General features: G+C 45.5%; 1 protein-coding gene across 5 annotated transcripts in view; it reads right to left on the minus strand.

Annotated features, from left to right (window-relative positions):
* The window catches only part of LOC100521431 (zinc finger protein 791-like), a 55,803-nt gene that overhangs the window by 12,723 nt on the left and 24,217 nt on the right, over positions 1-18,863 (minus strand). For 2 of the 5 annotated variants that reach the window (XM_021083733.1, XM_021083732.1), the window contains exon 2: positions 18,277-18,386. The exons of 1 other annotated variant lie outside the window; for it this stretch is intronic. Coding sequence is in view for 1 of the 4 variants with exons in the window: in XM_013990640.2 (XP_013846094.1) it covers positions 10,034-10,036 (3 nt within the window). In the remaining 3 variants the exon portion in view is untranslated. Of the gene's footprint in view, positions 1-10,033; positions 10,211-18,276; positions 18,387-18,863 lie in introns of those variants that run through there. 2 more of the 5 variants (XM_021083735.1, XM_013990640.2) reach the window with 2 other exon arrangements.

Raw genomic sequence — 18,863 nt, forward strand, 5'->3', positions numbered from 1 at the left:
TTATGGAGAAGAAATTCAATCATTAGGAGTTCCTGTTGTGGCTCAGAGGTAACAAACCTGACCAGTAACCATTAGGACACGGGTTCGATTCCTGGCCTTGCTCAGTGGGTTAAAGATCCAGCGTTGCCGTGAGCTGTGGCGCAGGTTGAAGACGAAGCTCAGATCTGGCGTTGCTGTGGCCGTGAAGTAGGATGGCGGCTACAGTTCCCATTCGATTCCTAACCTGGGAACCTCCATATGCCGCAAGTGCGGCCCCAAAACAGAGAACAAACACCAAAGGATAGAGAAGATGTGGAGCAAAAGGAACCCTCACTCATTGCTGGTGGGAATGGATATGGTATGCCTATTTTGGAAAACAGGCAGTTTCTTAAAATACTTAACCCATTCTTAACCATTACAGTCCCGCGGTCAGGGTTCTTTGTAATTTGCCAAATTACAAAGTTGCAAAGTTATGTTCATAAAACAAAAAACAGGAGTTCCTGTCGTGGTGCGGTGGTTGGCGAATCTGACTAGGAACCATGAGGTTGCGGGTTCGATCCCTGGCCTTGCTCAGTGGGTTAAGGATCCGGCGTTGCCGTGAGCTGTGGTGTAGGTTGCAGACGCGGCTCGGATCCCGCGTTGCTGTGGCTGTGGCGTAGGCCGGCGGCTGCAGCTCCGATTAAACCCCTAGCCTGGGAACCTCCATATGCTGTGGGAGTGGCCCTAGAAAAGGCAAAAAGACAATAAATAAAAAATAAAAAAATAAAACAAAAATAAAATAAAAAACAGGAATTCCCACTGTGGCTCAGCAGTAAAGAACCTAACTGGTATCCATGAAGATGTGAGTTTGATCCCTGGCCTTTCTCAGTGGGTTAAGGACCAAGCACTATCAAAAGCTGCTGCCTAGGTTACATATGTGGTTCGGATCTGGGGTGGCTGTGGCTGTAGCATAGGCCAGCAGCTACAACTCCAACTCGAACCCTAGCCTGGGAACTTCTATATGCCGTGGGTGCAGCCAAAAACAAAACTCAAAAACCCACCTGTGCACGAATTTTTATAAAAGCTTTCTTATGAGTGCCTAGACTGAAAGATAAACAAGATATCCTCCAGCAGGTGAATAGAGAAATAATTACTCCAACATCAATACAGTGAAATGTTATTCAGTGTTAAAAGGAAATGAAGTATCAAACTCAGAAGACATGGAGAAACCTTAAAATCATATTACTAAGTGAAAGCATCCAGTATTACTGGCTGTAATATTCCAAGCATAGTTCAGGAAAGGATAAAACTGTTAGACAATGAAAGATCTTTGGCTGCCAGGGCTTTGGGGGTAGGAGGGAGGAATGAATGAATAGATGGAGTACAGGGGACTTTAAGGGCATGAAAGTAGATTACATGATGTAGAAATGATTAACACAACTCATTTTATGTTGCCAGAGCCCAGGTCATTTACCTCAAGAGTTAACACCATGGTAAATTATACACTTTAATGCATTGGTTCATCAAATGTAACCAACTGTACCACGATAATACAAGATATAAAAAATTAGGGCAAACTGTGACAGCAGAGAGATTAAGTGGGAACTCTCTGTACTTTGTCATCAAGTTTTCTATAAACCTAAAGCTGCTGGAAAGAAAGGTAAAGTCTATTAGGAAAAAAAAAAAAAAAGATGAAGTCAGATACATTAACATCTTAGGTGACTGATGGCTGAAAGGTCATTTTTCAGTTAACTTATCTGAAGTTACTTCAGTGAGCCTTTTGGAGCTCTCATGAGGCCTGCACGCGAGAGGGTACTACACTGAGTGCCGTATTCCACAGCCCAGCACTGCATCATTTGAGAAGTGAAATGAGTGCCTTGGTTACTATCCAGTGCCCGGGATGCTGACATGGATACGAGTGGCCTGGTGAGGCCTCCTGTTGTGGCTTCAGTATATATACAGACAAGCACCTTGATTTACACTGTAGTATCTGTTAGGCAAGAGAGTCACAGGATTCTTTTACCACAAAGGGACAACTCTCTCTTTTTTTTTTTTGTCTTTTTGCCTTTTCTAGGGCTGCTTCCTGCAGCACATGGAGGTTCTCAGGCTAGGGGTCTAATCGGAACTGTAGCCATTGGCCTACACCACAGCCACAGTAACGCAGGATCCGAGCCATATCCGATACCTACACCACAGCTCACGGCAACGCTGGATCCTCAACCTACTGAGCAAGGCCAGGGATTGAACCCACAACCTCATGGTTTCTAGTCGGATTTATTAACCACTGTGCCACGACGGGAACTCCAAGGGGCAACTCTTAAGACAACCATCCAGGGGTCTGTAAACACACTGACAAAGCCAACTTGCTGGTCAGTGCTAAGACGAAAGCCTGGTGTTTGGTCAGTTGTGGACCACTGAGTCCCTTCCTTCATCAGGATGTCCAATGAAGAGATGGAAAGCAGCCACTCTGCCTGAGCTGGATCATATGTGAATGTGACCCTGTTGCCCCAAAGTCTTATGAATTCCATTGCTTCTCAGTCAGGGAACCTAAGGAACCCCCAGGGGATCTGGGAAGGGGGGGTGATCTCCTTCAGCACGAAGGCATGTGGCAAGAACTGAGGAGAGGGGAGGCCACCCTTCCTGTGGGTAATTATGGCTAAGGGCCCAGGTTTGGCTGTGTCTTGTCTCAAGGGGGTCTCCATACCTGGGCTGCGCTCCTGGGGTGTTAGTTACAGGCTCCAGGTCGTCATGGGAAGCTGGATGAGGGGTGACATGTTCAGGGCTATTTTTAGCATAGTTCTGGAAGAAGGGGTCACTGCAGCTCAAAAGGCAAACAGACTTGGGCCTAGGGAAGGAGTTAGAAGCCAATGGACAACTTAAGGCCATGATGGCTAACTCCAGAGGCACAAGAGGAGGTCACTAAAGCCTCTATTGGGAAGCAGTGTCTGATGAGACTAACAGGAGTCCTGCCTGTTAATTTGGCATTTTGACCAGAGTCCAGAGCCTTGTTTTTTTGCAGGACATTATTCAAGGTGGGCCAATTTGTAAGTAACATTCTAAGTGGGCTCAAATAGAACTCAATATTTTTTATATTGTGATGTCCTCAGAAGAGGATGCCATTAGTGTAATGTCATACCTTTGCTTCTGGAGCAAGGTGGCTACAGTTCACATCCTGCCTGCATAGAATGTGTGCAAAGTGGCAGTGGTGTTGTGGTTTCCTGAGGGTAACCAGGTTAAAGTGTTTTATGTCCCTTCACAGATGAAGGCCGACTGACAGGCTGTTGAAACAGGCATTGAACAGAACCAAATCTGTGAGAGCAGAATGTTTACCAGTTGCCGAGTGGCTAGAGTCAGTAATTTCCAAAATGCTGAGGATGGGGAAATAGGGGTTTATTTGGTGCAGTCATAGCCCCAAGTTTGCCGCAATCCAGTGTGAGGTGTCATTCATTCTTTCCAGATTTAAGAAGAACAGACCAAATAAAGCTATTAAAAGGAGAAGCACAGGAGATTAATCACTTCCTTACTAAACAGTTTGTACAATGATTTTCAATCCTCTGAAACCCTGTTTAATTTACACTGGGCCATATTAACTAATATAACTGGGAGGTAAGGTCAGTGAATCCCATTATCAACATAATATAGTAGTCCCGGGCATCCCCAGGACTGTTCGTTTTGGCGCAGCAGAAATGAATCTGACTAGGAACCAGGAAGTTGCAGATTCAGTCCCTGGCCTTGCTCAGTGGGTTAAAGATCCAGTGTTGTCATGAGCTGTGGTGTAGGTTGAAGGCGTGGCTCGGATCCTGTGTTGCTGTGGCTGTGGTGTAGGCCAGCAGCTGTAGCTCCGATTAGACCCCTGGCCTGGGAACCTGCATGTGCTGCGGGTGCGGCCCTAAAAAGACAAAAGACAAAAAAAAAAAATTAATGTAGTGGTCCCATTTATCAATATAACCTGAAAGTGGCAAAGACTAAATTAAAACTTCATTTATGGAGTTCTCTCATGGCTCAGGGTTAAGGATCTGGTGTTGTCACCACTGTGGCCCTGGTTACGGCTGTTGTATGGGTTAGTTCTCTGGCTTGCAACTCAAAAAATCTTTTTTCATTTAAGATTCACTAGATCAGACCTTTCCTCCTTGGTGTGGGCTGTTTTAGGACAGTGGGTGATAAGACCAAGGACAGTTTAAGACCATAGTTCTCATACAGTTTAGGCAAAATATGCTTATTAGTCTTGCATATAATATTTAGTAACTCCCCTAAGATTATCAGGGGCATCTTGCTTAAATTTAGTGGATCCCAGGTATAATTGTAATTTGAGCCCTAGGAGTTATTATTTGCATGAAAGTTTGAGAATTAGTGCAGCACAGCATATGGCAAAGTTAATTCAGAAACTAAGGTGTAGAGGGCCCAAAGTCAGGTGTGCTCATTCAGCTTTTTTGATTGTATACATTCTTTCCTTATATTTTGGATTTCCAGTTGGGTCCAATTGTGGACCTTTGTTTCAGAATTTTTTTTTCTTTTGTTCTCCACCTCCTGTCCTTCCCTGTTTTGTTTTTTGGTCACTCTATGTCTTTTGGGGGAGGGGGTGTCCTTTGATATTTATAAATTCTATTTCCAGAGAGCATCAGATCACTGTCACCAGGGTGAGAGGCCTCCTCCACAACATCTGGCTACTTTCTAAAGTCTAAGGGACCTGGGCTTAAGTCAGGTTTGCACTAATCCCTTGGCTGTGCCACATGGGTGCCATGGTACTGTCCCCTATAAACCCAAAGGTCAGGATCTTTGTTGCAATAAAGGCAGCGGCAGAAGAACTCAACGGTTTTTAGGAACTCTCTAGAATTAGGAGTGGGGACTCACCCTCCTTCTAATGACTGCCTTTCCCCTCTTCTCTTTTCTCTTTAATAACTGCTCTGCCAGGAACTACCATCCAACTGCCCAGCTCCTGCACAGGCTACAGTCACCCTCTCCCAGGTGTGCCTTGCATGTTTGGTCCAACCTTGGCACCATCACAGTTTCACTCTCACACGGAGATGAATCCCAGCAAACAGACAGATCCAGGACTAATCGAAGGAGAGCTCCAGTCCCATACTGCTGCTCCCAAATGCCTAAGAGTTTTTAAAATGACAATTCTGGATGGCTGGATCTAAAACTGAGGCTTGGTAGGTTAATAATGCAACAGAGGGTAGCAGAGTTCACAGCAGAGCCCCCAGCGCCGGCTACCATCAGTCAGCAGAGCAAGTCCCAGCAGGAGACAGGCCCACAGGTGATGGTCTTGTCTGGACATGCTGCTCAGTGGCAACTGCTATGGTCACCTGCAGAGCTATGGTTTGGGGCTGCTGCGCGTGTAGCAAACTCCCTCCCCACCCGGAGAGTTACGGATCACAGAATAGAGGTCTCAGGGCTGGCCTCTCAAGCACCTCTGAGATGGCTTCAGAAACCAAGAAAAGGAGCCTGGCCTGGGTGTTCACTGTGATTGCGGGGTGGGACTGAAGCAACAATTCTTGCCCAAGGGAGGGGCTTGTGTGGCCACAATCTCCTGCAATCTCTAGACAAAAGGAGACCCAGACTTCTCATCAGCATGTCCACAAGGAGAAGAGGGCAGTGTTAAAAAGAAACAAAAGGCCCCAAATGGAGCCATGTGTGCTAAGCCCATGTCACTAAGACTTAATACCTAACCTAACTGCAAATACAGCCTCCCCCAGAAATGTAATTTTAACCAGTCTGGAATTTCCTGGTCAGCACCAATGAGGTAATCTGCCACACAGGATTTTTCTATCCCTGAAAGGAAGATGAGATAACCCACTCTTTCCTTATCCCGACCCTCTTTTGCCCATACAAGCCTTCTGTTTGGAACACTCTCTGCTTGCTAGATGAGATGCTGTCTGATTCACCAATCACTTAATAAAGCTGATTAGACCTTTAAAATCTATGTGGATAATTTTTATTATTTAACAGACTGGTGAGGCTTAAACTGTGAGCAAACATCAGAAAATGTGGAATTTGACTACTCATTGTAAGGACAAAAGTGGGAAAGAAATATGCATTTGCAATTGCTTCTTTTTTGATAAAGAAATACCAAATCAAGATGCTCAAGAAACGACTGATACCTGTTATTTGGGGGTGACTGAAGCAAGAGCACCTGAGGGGCCAGGATATTCTGGAGTCTACTTTAGACCTTAACAGATTTTTGCTTACCTTCCCATTATTTGAAATAATCAAATAATCAAGTTAACTGAGTAATTTGCATAATCCATATTTTTCAATTTAATAGCCCCCCCCCCTTTTGCTTTTTAGGGCCACACCGGCAGCATATGAAGTTGAATGGGAGCTGCAGCTGCTTGGCCTACATCACAACCACAGCAAAGCAGGATCCAAGCTGCGTGTGCGACCTACACCGCAGCTCATGGCAACGCCAGATCCTTAACCCACTGAGCGAGGCCAGGGATCGAACCTGCAACCTCATGGATCCTAGTTGGGTTTGTTAACCACTGAGTCATGAAGGGAACTTCCAAGAGCCTTTACTTTTAGTTAACTTACTTTTGTTTTCAATTTAAAAAATTTTTTATTTTCTATAGATTCTAAGATTTATTCCTTTAAAGCTAAAGGTCATAAAAGTTTAAGTCATAAAAAATGAAAAATTTTGGAGTTCCCGTCATGGCACAGCAGAAACAAATCGGACTGGGAACCATGAGGTTGTGGGTTCGATCCCTGGCCTCGCTCAGTAGGTTAAGGATCTGGCGCTGCTGTGAGCTGTGGTGTAGGTCACAGACATGGCTCAGATCTGGCGTGGCTGTGGCTGTGGCTGGTGGCTACAGCTCCAATTAGACCCCTAGCCTGGGAACCTCCATATGCCGCAGGTGCAGCCCTCAAAAAGACAAAAAAAAAAAAAAAGTTTCTAAATCTCCTTCTAACTAAAATTAACAAGAAAGGCATCAGTCTCTCCTTATACTCACTCTGGGGGTTATTTCAGAAATATGTAATCTGTAATGCACTAGGAATTTGGGTCTAATCCATTAAATGTACTAGGATTTTCAATGATATATGTTAAGTTTTATATGGTTTTCTTCGTATCAATTACAGGAATTCGTTTGCTTCAGTAATATAGCACTTAAAATTTCAAAGCTCTCTTGGGGCATGCACATAAAAAAACCTGACCTACAAATGTAAAAACCACCTGAGCACTCAAATACACCCAGCTCATATCTTGAGGCTCTCTTGCCTAAAATGAATAAATACTGTTTGGTTCCAGAATTCCTTGCCTTACTCCCAATGTTTCTCTCAATATATTTAAAGCCTGGAAACTATAAATATACACTCAGAGTAAATAATCTCATAAACTATTAAGGGAAACTATAGGTAAGAATGCAGTATTCAATATATAAACATACACAAGGAAAGGGATGCAAACATTTGAATCAGTGAGATAAGCAGCTGCTTCCCCACAGTTTAGAAGAAAACCCACCTTCCCAAGCTTGAGGTCCAGACTCCTGTGGGGATACAACTCCTAGAGTGGGTCAATCCCTGGTGAAGGAGGGTAAGGACACCTGAGCAGCCACAGGAATGAACTCTGGAGGCTCCACCATAATGCAAACGCTCTCTCTTACAGGCTTCTTTTTTTATTTTATTTTATTTTTTTTTGTCTTTTTAGGGCTGTACCAGCAGCATATGGAAGTTCCCTTGCTAGGGGTTTAATCAGTTGCAGCTGCTGGCTCACATCACAGCCACAGCAATGCCAGATCTGAGCTTTGTCTGCAGCCTACAACACAGCTCATGCAATGCCAGATCCTTACCCACTGAGCAGGTCCAGGGATGGAACCTGAGTCCTCATGGGTACCAGTCAGGTTTGTAACCACTGGGCCACAAGGGGAACTCCCAGGCATTAGTTCTTTTAAGTTAGAAAACCCGGAGTTCCTGTCGTGGCTCAGTGGTTAATGAATCCAACTAGGAACCATGAGGTTGCAGGTTCGATCCCTGGCCTTCCTCGGTGGGTTAAGAATCCGGCGTTGCCGTGAGCTGTGGTGTAGGTTGCAGACGCGGCTCGAATCCCACGTTGCTGTGGCTCTGGTGTAGGCTGGCGGCTGCAGCTCTAATTAGACCCCTAACCTGGGAACCTCCATGTGCCACAGACGCAGCCCTAGAAATGGCAAAAAGAAAACCCTTGGCCAGGAAGTTCCTGTTGTGGCTCAGTGGTAACAAGCCTGACTAGTACCCACGAGGATGTGGATTCTACCCCTGGTCTTGCTCAGTGGATTAAGGGTCTGGCATTGCCACAAGCTGTGGCATAGGTCAGACATGGCTGGGATCTGGCTTTGCTGTGGCTGTGGTGCAAACCAGCAGCTATAGCTCTGATTTAACCCCTAGCTTGGGAACTTCCATATGCTGCAGGTGCGGCTCTAAAAAAACCAAAAGCAAGAAAAACACACACACAAAACTCTTGGCCAGATTCAACTTAAAGTTCTAACTTAAATGTACTCGGAAATTCATAAACTCTTGTCCAGGAGACAGGACTCCTCACCTTCACAGACTTTCTCAATATACTCAAATTACGGAGTGTACCTACACTCTGGGCACTGGGGATGCAGCTCAAACCTGTGTCTAGAAACAGGCCCAAGAAAACCACAGTTACAACCTCAGAAAGGGGGTCACTCCCCACCCCCATCCACTGTTCCCAGCTTTACAGGGCTCTGTATCTTCTCTCACTATAAAGGCTCCTTCCACAGTTGGTGTGAGCAGGCTCCCCAGGACAACAGAGTACTTTCCTGTGCAGGCTCAAGCAGGGGGTACTCAGCTTGGAAATATGGTGGTCTCTGCTCCTTACTGGGGTTGCCATGGACACCATTGATATTTTAAATGCCACAAACCCAGTTTGAATAATTCAGCCCAACCACTCTAATCCAGAATTTATGTGTAAAAGAGGGAAGAAAATTGTAAGGCATTTTTTCTAGCTCAAGAAAAAAATACACAAATATCTATTCCTTTCAGAAAATAAATGTCGGTTAATTATTATTTCCATGGCAAGAAAATGGAAATGATCATAACTGAAGAAAAAACCAGATCCTGAATGTTACTTAGTCACTCATGAGAAGAAAAAAAAAGGAAACAAAAGTGAAAATGAAAAAAGAAAAAAAAAATCAAGAAAAAAAGAAACTAATGGAATATTATAATGGAATATTTTTTTTCTGGAATTCACCTCTTCCCTTTGGAAGTAGTCTAGGTTCTCTTCCAAGATCTGCTGATCAGGTACATTTAAAGTTATTAAAAACGGAGACTTAAAGTGAATAAAGTCACAAACTCAGAGAGGGGCAGGGCTGACCTGGAACTGTGATGAAAAGACAGACCACCCAGGAGTCTCCAAATAGGAACGTCCACCCAAAGGGCTCAAATTGGATGTCTGTGCCCAGGAAAGACTGGGGGTGGGGGTGCAGAGACAGATTTAAGCAAAGTAGTATCACGTGGTTAATCTGATTTCCTCTCATTGAAAAATATACATAGACAAGTAAATCTTTAAAAGAGCCATTCATGAGTCTGTGGAGAAACGGTAAACAATTTACTGCGTAATTTGAAATGCATCACGGAGGACAAATAGTTAATAAGGAACCTCTAACTGAAAAGGAGAAGATGGCGTTTGGGAATGTGGGGAAAGATCTGGAAATTTAGGCATTTATTGCCTGCCCAAGGAAGAGCTGGGGTAGGGGTACACGGTGGTAAATTTATGACCCTCTTCAAACATTAGGAAAAGTGAGGGGGTTAAAAAGGAGTAGTCCCGGAGGAGAAAGGAGGGACTGTGGACCCCAGAGACCATAGCTCCTCCAGCGCAGGAACCTAGGATACTGAGTCACGACTGTCCCCTGATAACCATCCTGTGGTCTCCGCACCATCCAGAGGAGACCCGGTCGCAGCAGTGAAAGGAAAGGCCGCCCTAGGCTCCAACCGCTAGCGGAGCCCCTACAGTATGTGCCGCGCTGCCGGTGCACCCGGGTCTGAGAGTCCAGAGTTGACCGTGGGGAGGCCCGGGTCCCGCCACGGTTGGTCCCAACCGGTCCCTCCGCCCCGGTCTCCTGACACCTGGCCCCTAACTCACCATTTTTCGGTTTCTCAGCTTCCGGGTTATCCACCCCACGACTGTCGCGGCAAGTGCCGTTCACAGTGATACAGGATGCCGCGCAGCCACCGACCGCCTTTAACCGCACGGATCTACCGCGCGGGAGCGAAGAGGTCTGAGCGAACCGTCCACACCACCCACGCCCATCACTGGAGCGTCGCCCACACGTACGTAACCGGCGACACCCCTGATTGGACAGTTAGACGCAAGGCCCCGCCCTTCCTGCCTGAGTGACAGCAGGTTGGGGGTCGTGTCTTTGCGCTGACCTTGTCACGGCAGTGGGCCAGAACTGTCCCCTCCGCGGACACTGCATTGAACCATAAGGCCGCGACGCCCTCATGGAACTGTGACCCTTCTTCCCAAACGCGGACACTTATAAGGGACCTCACCATATGTAATGAGTCTGGCTCCACTTTGATCTTTGACCATTTCCAGTGGGAGATGCCCATCTATCCCTCCTTCCCCACCCCCACCCCCATTTGCTACTTTATAAAGTCCCCTGGCCTCAGCGGGGCTTGGCTGTGGTGGGAGGGTGAACCCCCCCACACACCGCAACAGTTCCCCCCTCCCCCAGAAGCCTCAGATGCCAGCGTGTGCGAAGCACTGGGGCAGAGAAGCCGGGAAACTTTTTCAGTGAAATTCCTTTAATACTTATTTGTTGAAAGGTTAAAGGAGGCAAGTTGAAAGACCGAGGCGGAGTGAAAAATAACAGACGGCGAAGGTATGAAGGATCAACAGAGGTTCAAAGCCATGACTGTGTGTGCGGCGGGGTGGGGATGAGTCAGGAATGGGAACGTCTGGACACTCTCACCACTGCCCACAGGCCATTTGTGAACCTTCAGGAAGATTCCAAGGATGTTTCTATTATTACTAAAACTTACCACAAAACATTCTGTATATTCTTTTTTGAATATAGTTGCTGATAAAAAATTTTAGGAAGATATTAAGGTTGAAAAAGAACATAATTTGTCTATGTTGGTTTGTCCTATAAAGTGGCAGTCTGGCAGCAAAAATTAGTAAGAAGCCAAGTGTCAACTGAGAAAGAATGAGTTACATAAATTCATCATCCCATGTAGTTTTTATAAACAAAGCACATTGCTATGAAGTAAGTAAAGTGTATTACAATATATATACACCATTTTATCTTTTCCATAATCCATAATCTTTAGAGACAGGTGGAACCTTGACTGCCACCCAAGATTTGGTTGAGTGGTGGAGACTAAACATCCATCCACTAGGAATATAGTAAAGGGTTCATTACTTGGACAACTGAGGTCTCTGGGGAGAGTGAGGCAGGCCTCTCGAGAAGGTGGGAAATGCTTTCAGAGAGCAAGGAAAGGAGCCTGCCTGGGTTTTTTTAAATTGAGGTTAGGGGGTGGGCTAGCATGGGGTTCACGCACAAAGCTCTTCTTATCACCCTGTACAGATGTGGGGCCCAGAGGGAAGAAGGAGGGGGTAAGCCTTTCACATGTTGTCAGTTGTCACATAATAGAAAATATACACACTGGTCTCTGTCCCTGGTTCCTGGCACATGGCTCTTAAGACCCTTGTCAATTCTTAAGGAATAAGAAGACAAAGAGCATTAAGATGGCGGAATAGAAGGACTGGAGCTCAACTTCTCTCCTAAAAACAACAAAATTCACAACTAAAGGCTGAGCAATCTCCACCAAAATGGACCGGAAACCTTAAAAAAGATATCCTACTCCAGAAGAAAAAGAGGAGGACACATCAAGAGGTAGGAGGGGCAATTTCATTATATAAACAACCCCATACCTCCCGGGTGGAAAGCTCCACAGACTGAAAACTAACTGGTTCACAGAGACTCACCTACAGGAGTGAGAGTTCTGGGCCCCACATCAAACCATCACGTGCGGGGATCCAGCACTGGGAGAAAGAGCCCTTGGAGCATCTGGCATTGAAGGCCAGTGGGGCTTGTGCACAGGAGCTCCACAAGACTGGGGGAAATGGAGACCCCATTCTTAAAAGGCACACACGGACTTTCACGTGCACTGGGTCCCAGGGCAGAGCTAGGTCTCCATAGGAATCTGGGTCAAACCTGACTACAGTTCTTGGAGGACATCCTGGGAAAAGAGGGGTGAATGTGGCTTGTTGTGAGGGAGGGACATTGAAGGCAAAGCTCCCGGGAATATTCAGCAGCTGCCTTTCTCTGGAGGGGGCCATTTTGGGAAAATCTGGCCCCACCTGTCAGTCAGCTGTTGAGAAGCCCCAGGGCAAACAACAATCTAGGTGGGATCACAGCCCCACCTCTCAGTAAACAGGCTACGTAAAGACCCCTCAGGCACACAGCTGCCTCTAACCCCTTCCAGAGACTAAGCCCTACCCACCAGAGGGATCTGAATCAGTTCCACCTACCAGTGGACAGGCATCAGCTCCTCTCATTAGGAAGCCTACAGCAAGCCCCCATGCAGACTTCAGCCACAAGGGGGGCAGACACCAGAAGTAAGAGAGGCTACAACTCTATTATTATCTGTAAAAAGGTCACCACACTAAAAACCTATAAAAATGAAAAGACAGAGAACTATTAACTCAGATGAGGGAGAAAGGAAAAAACCCCAGAAAATCAGCTAAGCGATGAGATTCTTAGCCTCCAGGAAAGACTTTAGGTTGTTGATGCTGAAGATGATGCAAGACATTGGAAATAAACTGGAGGCAAAGATGGATAACTTACGGGAAACACTGACCAAAGAGATACAAGATATAAAACTTAAACAAGAAGAGCTACAAAATACAGTAACTGAAATGAGAAGACAAGGAGCTTATTTTGTTCTACTAAAGTGACTCTGGTGGGGGCTCCTGGATGGGGGCTGTTCACCAGAAAGACCAAGCCATGCTTAGGAGCTTGGGATTTGTAACCCAACATCCCATCCTGAGAGGGGAGAGGGCCTGGAAATGGAGCTAATAATTGACCATGCTTATGTGAGGATGCCTCCGTTAAATCCTAATAACATGGGATCTGGAGAGCATTGAGATTGGTGAGTTTATCTGCATATAAGGAGGGTGATGCACCCCAACTCCATGGGGACCCTCCCAGGTCTCACCCTAGTATCACTTCATCTGGCTGTTCACCTATATCCTTTATCATATCCTTTGTTTTTATCTATTTATTTTTTTAGGGCTGCACCCTTGGCATATAGAGGTTCCCAGGCTAGGGGTCGAATCAGAGCTGCAGCTGCTGGCCTATGACACAGCAACAACAACATGGGATCCTTAACCCTCTGAGCAGAGCCAGGGATCAACCCACATCCTCATGGACACTAGTCAGGTTGGTTACTGCTGAGTTACAATGGGAACTCCCTATCATATCCTTTAATAAACTGGTCAATGTTATATTGTTTCCCCGAGTTCTGTGAGTAGTTCTAGTAAACAAAACCCAAGAAGGGGGTTGCAGGAACCTCTGACTTGTAGTGAAGTCAAACAGAAGTTGTGAGTTACAAGGAGATCCTGCTGAATAGCATTGAGAACTATGTCTAGATACTCATGTTGCAACAGAAGAAAGGGTGGGGGAAAAAACTGTAATTGCAATGTATACATCTAAGGATAACCTGACCCCCTTGCTGTACAGTGGGAAAATAAAATAAAAAAAAAAAGAAGTTGTGAGTTAACCTGGGGACCTACTCTTTGTGCCTGGCATCTGAAGTGGGGGATGGGGGTAGGGTAGTGGGCAACCTTGTGGGACTGAACCCTTCACCCGTGGAATCTGGTGTTACTTCCAGGGAGACCATGTTAGGTCGGAGTTAAACTGTAGGACACCCCGCTTGTGTCACAAAGAATTACTTATTGTGGGAAAAAAACCCTCACACATTTGGTGACCAGCAGTTTCAGAAGTGAAGTTTTCTGGGTAAGAGTAAGGGAGACACACAGGAGGAGAGAACTGGGTTTTTTCTACTCAGGAAGAATACTGAGTTTTCCCAACACATCAGTAGCCAAACATGAAAAAATGGAGTTCGTGTTGTGGCTCAGCACTTTGAGAACCCGACATAATGTTTGGGAGGATGTGCGTTTGGTCCCTGGCCTTGCCGCAAATTGTGGCATAGGTCACAGATATGGCTCAGATTTGGTGTTGCTGTGACTGTGTTGCAGGCCAGCAGCTGCAGCTCCAATTCAACCCCTGCCCCGGGAACTTCCATATGCTGCAGGTGCGGCTGTGAAAAAAAAAAAAAAAAAGTTGGAGACCTCTGGTTTCTGGTCTGACAGATAAAGAGGTTAAAAAATAACAGTCCCCTCCTCAACAAACAAACCAAACTTTTTGTAAAAAGCAAACACACACAAAAAATCAATGACTGGTCTAGATCTACCAAAGAACTGAGGTCATAGGGCAAATGGCTGTCTCCGAAACTGGAAAGCAACAGAGAAATAGCTATTTTGAAATATGCCCACAATATTCTTTTTTTTTTTTAAGCCACAGCAGTGACAATGCCAGATCCCTAACCCACTGAGCCACCAGGGAACTCCTATTCTAATCTTCCTAACTAGTTCTGTCCTCAAAAGAATCTGTTTCATTAGAGGCTAAGCAACTGGGATTCTGCCAGTGCCTAAATGACACAGAGGGAGGGAAATGGCCAAATGGAGTCTCCTCCAGCCTTTTTGCCTAACCTATTAGCAAATACTCAGTATGTTTTTCAAAACTACTCCAACTCTCCAACACCAACTGGGTGTCCTACAATTCAATTTTAACACAAACCAACCAGAGTTAACATCAGCATCCACAGTTGTAGGGTTCAATCCCATGAGACTGCCACCATGGCAGATGCCAGGTGCAAAAAGGGAAGGGGGCAGGCTACACAAATTTCTGCATGGCCCACTACAAATTCAGAGGGTCCCTGGATGGCATCTCATGTTTGTTAATTGGCTAGAACAACTCTGATAATTGTTCTATCAAGAAACATTAAGAAGATTAAACATTAAGAAAAGCACTTTAAGAATTCCCATTGTGGTTCAGTGGGTTAAGAACCCAACATGGTGTCTGTGAGGATGTGGGTTTGATCCCTGGCCTCACTCTGGGTTAAGGATCCAGCTTTGTCGTGAGCCGTGGTGTAGATCAGAAATTCGGCTCAGATCTGGCACTGCTGTGGCTGTGGCGTAGGCCAGCAGCTGCAGCTATGATTCCACCCCTAGCCTGGGAACTTCATATGCTGCCATAAAAAAACAAACAAACAGAAAAACACTTTATTATTACCAGTTTGTCATAAAAGATGATTTAAAAAAAAAGTCAGGAACAGCCAAGTGGAAAGGGGGCCCAGGGCAAAGCGGTGGTTGGGGGAGGGTGGGGGGTAGGGAGCTTCCATGCCCTCTCTAGGCACCCGGATGTGTCACTAAGTCAGATCTCTCTGAATTCCAGGCTCTAGGGGTTTAGATGGAGTTTCCTTCTTCAGGCCTGACTGACTAAAGCAAGGACCACTGGTATATAGCTCCATCTCTAGCCCCACTCTCCTCCCCAGAGGCCAGGCTGGGCTGAAAGTTCAATGCCTCTGGTGACCAACCCCCTACCCTGACCCCACCTAGGGGCCTGGAAACAGTTGCCTCTACAAGTAAGATGTTATCACGCTTATCATTTAAAGTCCAAGGGCTTGAGGAGGTCTTTGATAAGAACTGTGGACAAAGACCAAATATTTTTCTTATCATACCACAGGACACAGCTCAGGGACACAGGCTCGTGAAAATACAGAAACCGCCTCATGAGACTACAGAACTTTTCCTCTCCACCTGCAACATACCATTATGTCAACAAGACTCATGTTTAAGAATAGTAGAAAACACGAAAAGAACTGTATGTTTTAGAACTTAGATACAAATCTCTAAAGTACCCCAAAGACGACATGGGAGACAAAAGCCAGGACACCTGAGGATATTTTACCTCAGACAGCTACAAAAAAATTGTAAACACAGCCTGAATGCTAGTCAGATAAAGATAAAACCTCACCCTCAAAGCCCTGTTTACCTCTTTTTCACAGTTACTTTTCGCAGTACATCATGTCCAGTATTCAACAAAAAATTTCGAAGGCACAGTGAAGGACTTTTTAAAAAAACCCACATCTTCAGGAGCTAGGACCAGGCAAAGGCCCTGACTGAGATGTAGCAGGTTTTCGAGATTTATCAGACCAGATTTAAAGCAACTAACATGCTCTAACACAAATAGTGGAAGATATGCAAGAACGGATAGGTAATGAACACAAATATGGAAGCTCTAATAAAGAACCAAATGTGTAATGCAAGAAGTAAAAAACAGAACAGAAATGAACTATTCCTTTGATGGGGGGGAAACACATCAATACAGTGGAAATGTGAAAGGGAAATAATCACACACTGAGGAAGAGAAAATGTCGACAGAACGTCCAAAACTAAAAGAGATGAAAAGAACAAAAAAAAAATCCTCACTACAACCTGCCTTGTAAGAAATGCTACAGGGATTTCCTCAAGCTGAAGTGAAAAGATGTGAAAACACATGGAAGTAAAAAACTGGTCAAAGTAACTAAGAGTTGGTTGTTTGAAAAGATAAACCAATTGCCAAACCCTTAGCTAGCCTAAGAAAAAAGAGAGAAGATTCAGATAAGAAAATCAGAAATAAGGAGTTCCCGCTGTGGCGCAGCGGTTAACGAATCCGACTAGGAACCATGAGGTTTCGGGTTCGATCCTTGGCCTTACTCAGTGGGCTAAGGATCTGGCGTTGCTGTGAGCTGTGGTGTAGGCCGCAGACGCAGATGCGGCTCGGATCCCACGTTGCTGTGGCTCTGGCATAGGCTGGCGGCTACAGCTCCGATTCTACCCCTAGCCTGGGAACCTCCATATGCTGCAGGAAGCAGCCCTAAAAAAGGCAAAAAGACAAAATAATAATAATAATAATAATAAAATCAGAAATAAAACAGGAGAAATTATAAGGGGTACCACAGGAGTACGAGTCATAAAAGATTATTAAGAACAATTATACACTAATAAATGTGATAACCCAGAGGTATTAGATAAATTTTTAGAAACATACAACCTACTATGACTGAATCACAAAAACAGAAAATCTGAACAGCTAAGCAATGAATAAGGGGGTTGAGTCAGTAATCAAAACCCTCCCAACTGGAGTTCCCGTCCTGGCTCAGTGGTTAACGAATCTGACTAGGAACCATGAGGTTGTGGGTTCGATCCCTGGCCTTTGTTCGGTGGGTTGAGGATCCGGTGTTGCCGTGAGCTGTGGTGTAGGTTGCAGACTCGGTTCGGATCCCACGTTGCTGTGGCTCTGGCGTAGGCCGGTACCTACAGCTCCGATTCGACCCCTAGCCTGGGAACCTCCATATGCCGTGGGAGCGGCCCAAGAAATGGCAAAGACGACAAAAAAAAAAACAAAACCCTCCCAACAAAGGTGGCACAGACAGTGGGTTAAGCATTGCCACTGCTGTGGCTCAAGTTGGATACCTGGCCCTGGAGTTTCTGTATACTGCAGGCGCAGAAAAAAAAGGGCTGGGGAGGTGAAGGAGGGAAGGGGGTTGGGAGAAGGGAGGATAGGAGGATGGTCCGAGACCAGATGGCTTCCCTGGTGAATTCTACCAAACATTTAAAGAAGAATTAATACCAATTCTTTTCAAGCTCTTGAAACAACGTGGATAGAAGGGGACACTTCCAAACTAATTTTCATTCTTTTTTTTTTTTTTCCTTTTTAGGGCCACACCTTTGGCATATGGAAGTTCCCAGGCTAGGGGTCAGATCAGAGAGCTGCAGCTGCTGGCCTCCACCACAGCCACAGCAATGCTGGAACCAAGCTACATCTGTGACTGTGCACAGCTCATGGCAATGCTGGATCCTTAATCCCTGAGTGAGACCAGGGATTGAACCTACGTCCTCACAGACACTATGTTGGGTTCTTAACCCGCCAAGCCACAACAGGAACTCCTAGAAATAAAATTTATAAATGAGAATAAGTTGCTTTCCGAGCATTAAAACCACCTAGGAGATGCTATGCATGCTGGGACCGACAACAGCTATTTCTTCATGGTGTCAGGGAGAGAGGAGCCCCTGGGTTACCAAATAATTTTGAGGGATTTAACCAAGGTGTCAGGGCCTTACTTACGAGTGGGCTAATGACCCCATCCACTTTCCATGAGCTCCTGCTTTCAATATTTGTATGTCAATGTTATACAATAATTGTATTTACAGTATTTGTATTTGAATGTCAAATGAATTCCTTAGAGGAGACTGTCATTAATGTAACGTCGTACCTGTGCTCCTGGAGCAAGGTGGACGAAGCTTAGTCCTGTCTGCAGAGACCGTGTGCAGGTAAAGGTGTGTCACATCCCTTCAGAGGTGAAGACCAGCTGCAGGTGAGAGGCTGTTGAAATAATACCAATCTATGAGAGTAGGATGTTTACCAGTTACTGAGTGAAGGGAGCCAGCAATTTCAATAATGTTAGGGACAGGGAACAGGGGTTTGCATGGTGCAACCACAGCCTGGGGGTTGCCTTAATCCACTAGGAGGTGTCCTCCATTCTTTCTGCCAAATTCAACTGTGAAAAGGGGAAGCACTAGGAGTAATTACCTCTTCACTAAATAATTTTTTTTGGCCTCTCCCACGGCATGTGGAAGTTCCCAGGCCAGGGATCAAACCTGCACCACAGCAGCAACCTCAGGGCTGCAGTGACAATGCCAGACTCTTAGCCCACTTGCAACAAGGGAACTCCTTCACTAAATAATTTTGGTATAATGGTTTTTAGTCCTTCAAAGCCCTGTTTAATTTTACATTGGCCATATTATGTAATTTACCTGGGGGATAAGTCCTATTTTGTCAAGCCAATTTGGAATCAGCAAA

Source organism: Sus scrofa, chromosome 2 (genome assembly GCF_000003025.6).
Source record: "Sus scrofa isolate TJ Tabasco breed Duroc chromosome 2, Sscrofa11.1, whole genome shotgun sequence".
Taxonomy (NCBI): domain Eukaryota; kingdom Metazoa; phylum Chordata; class Mammalia; order Artiodactyla; family Suidae; genus Sus; species Sus scrofa.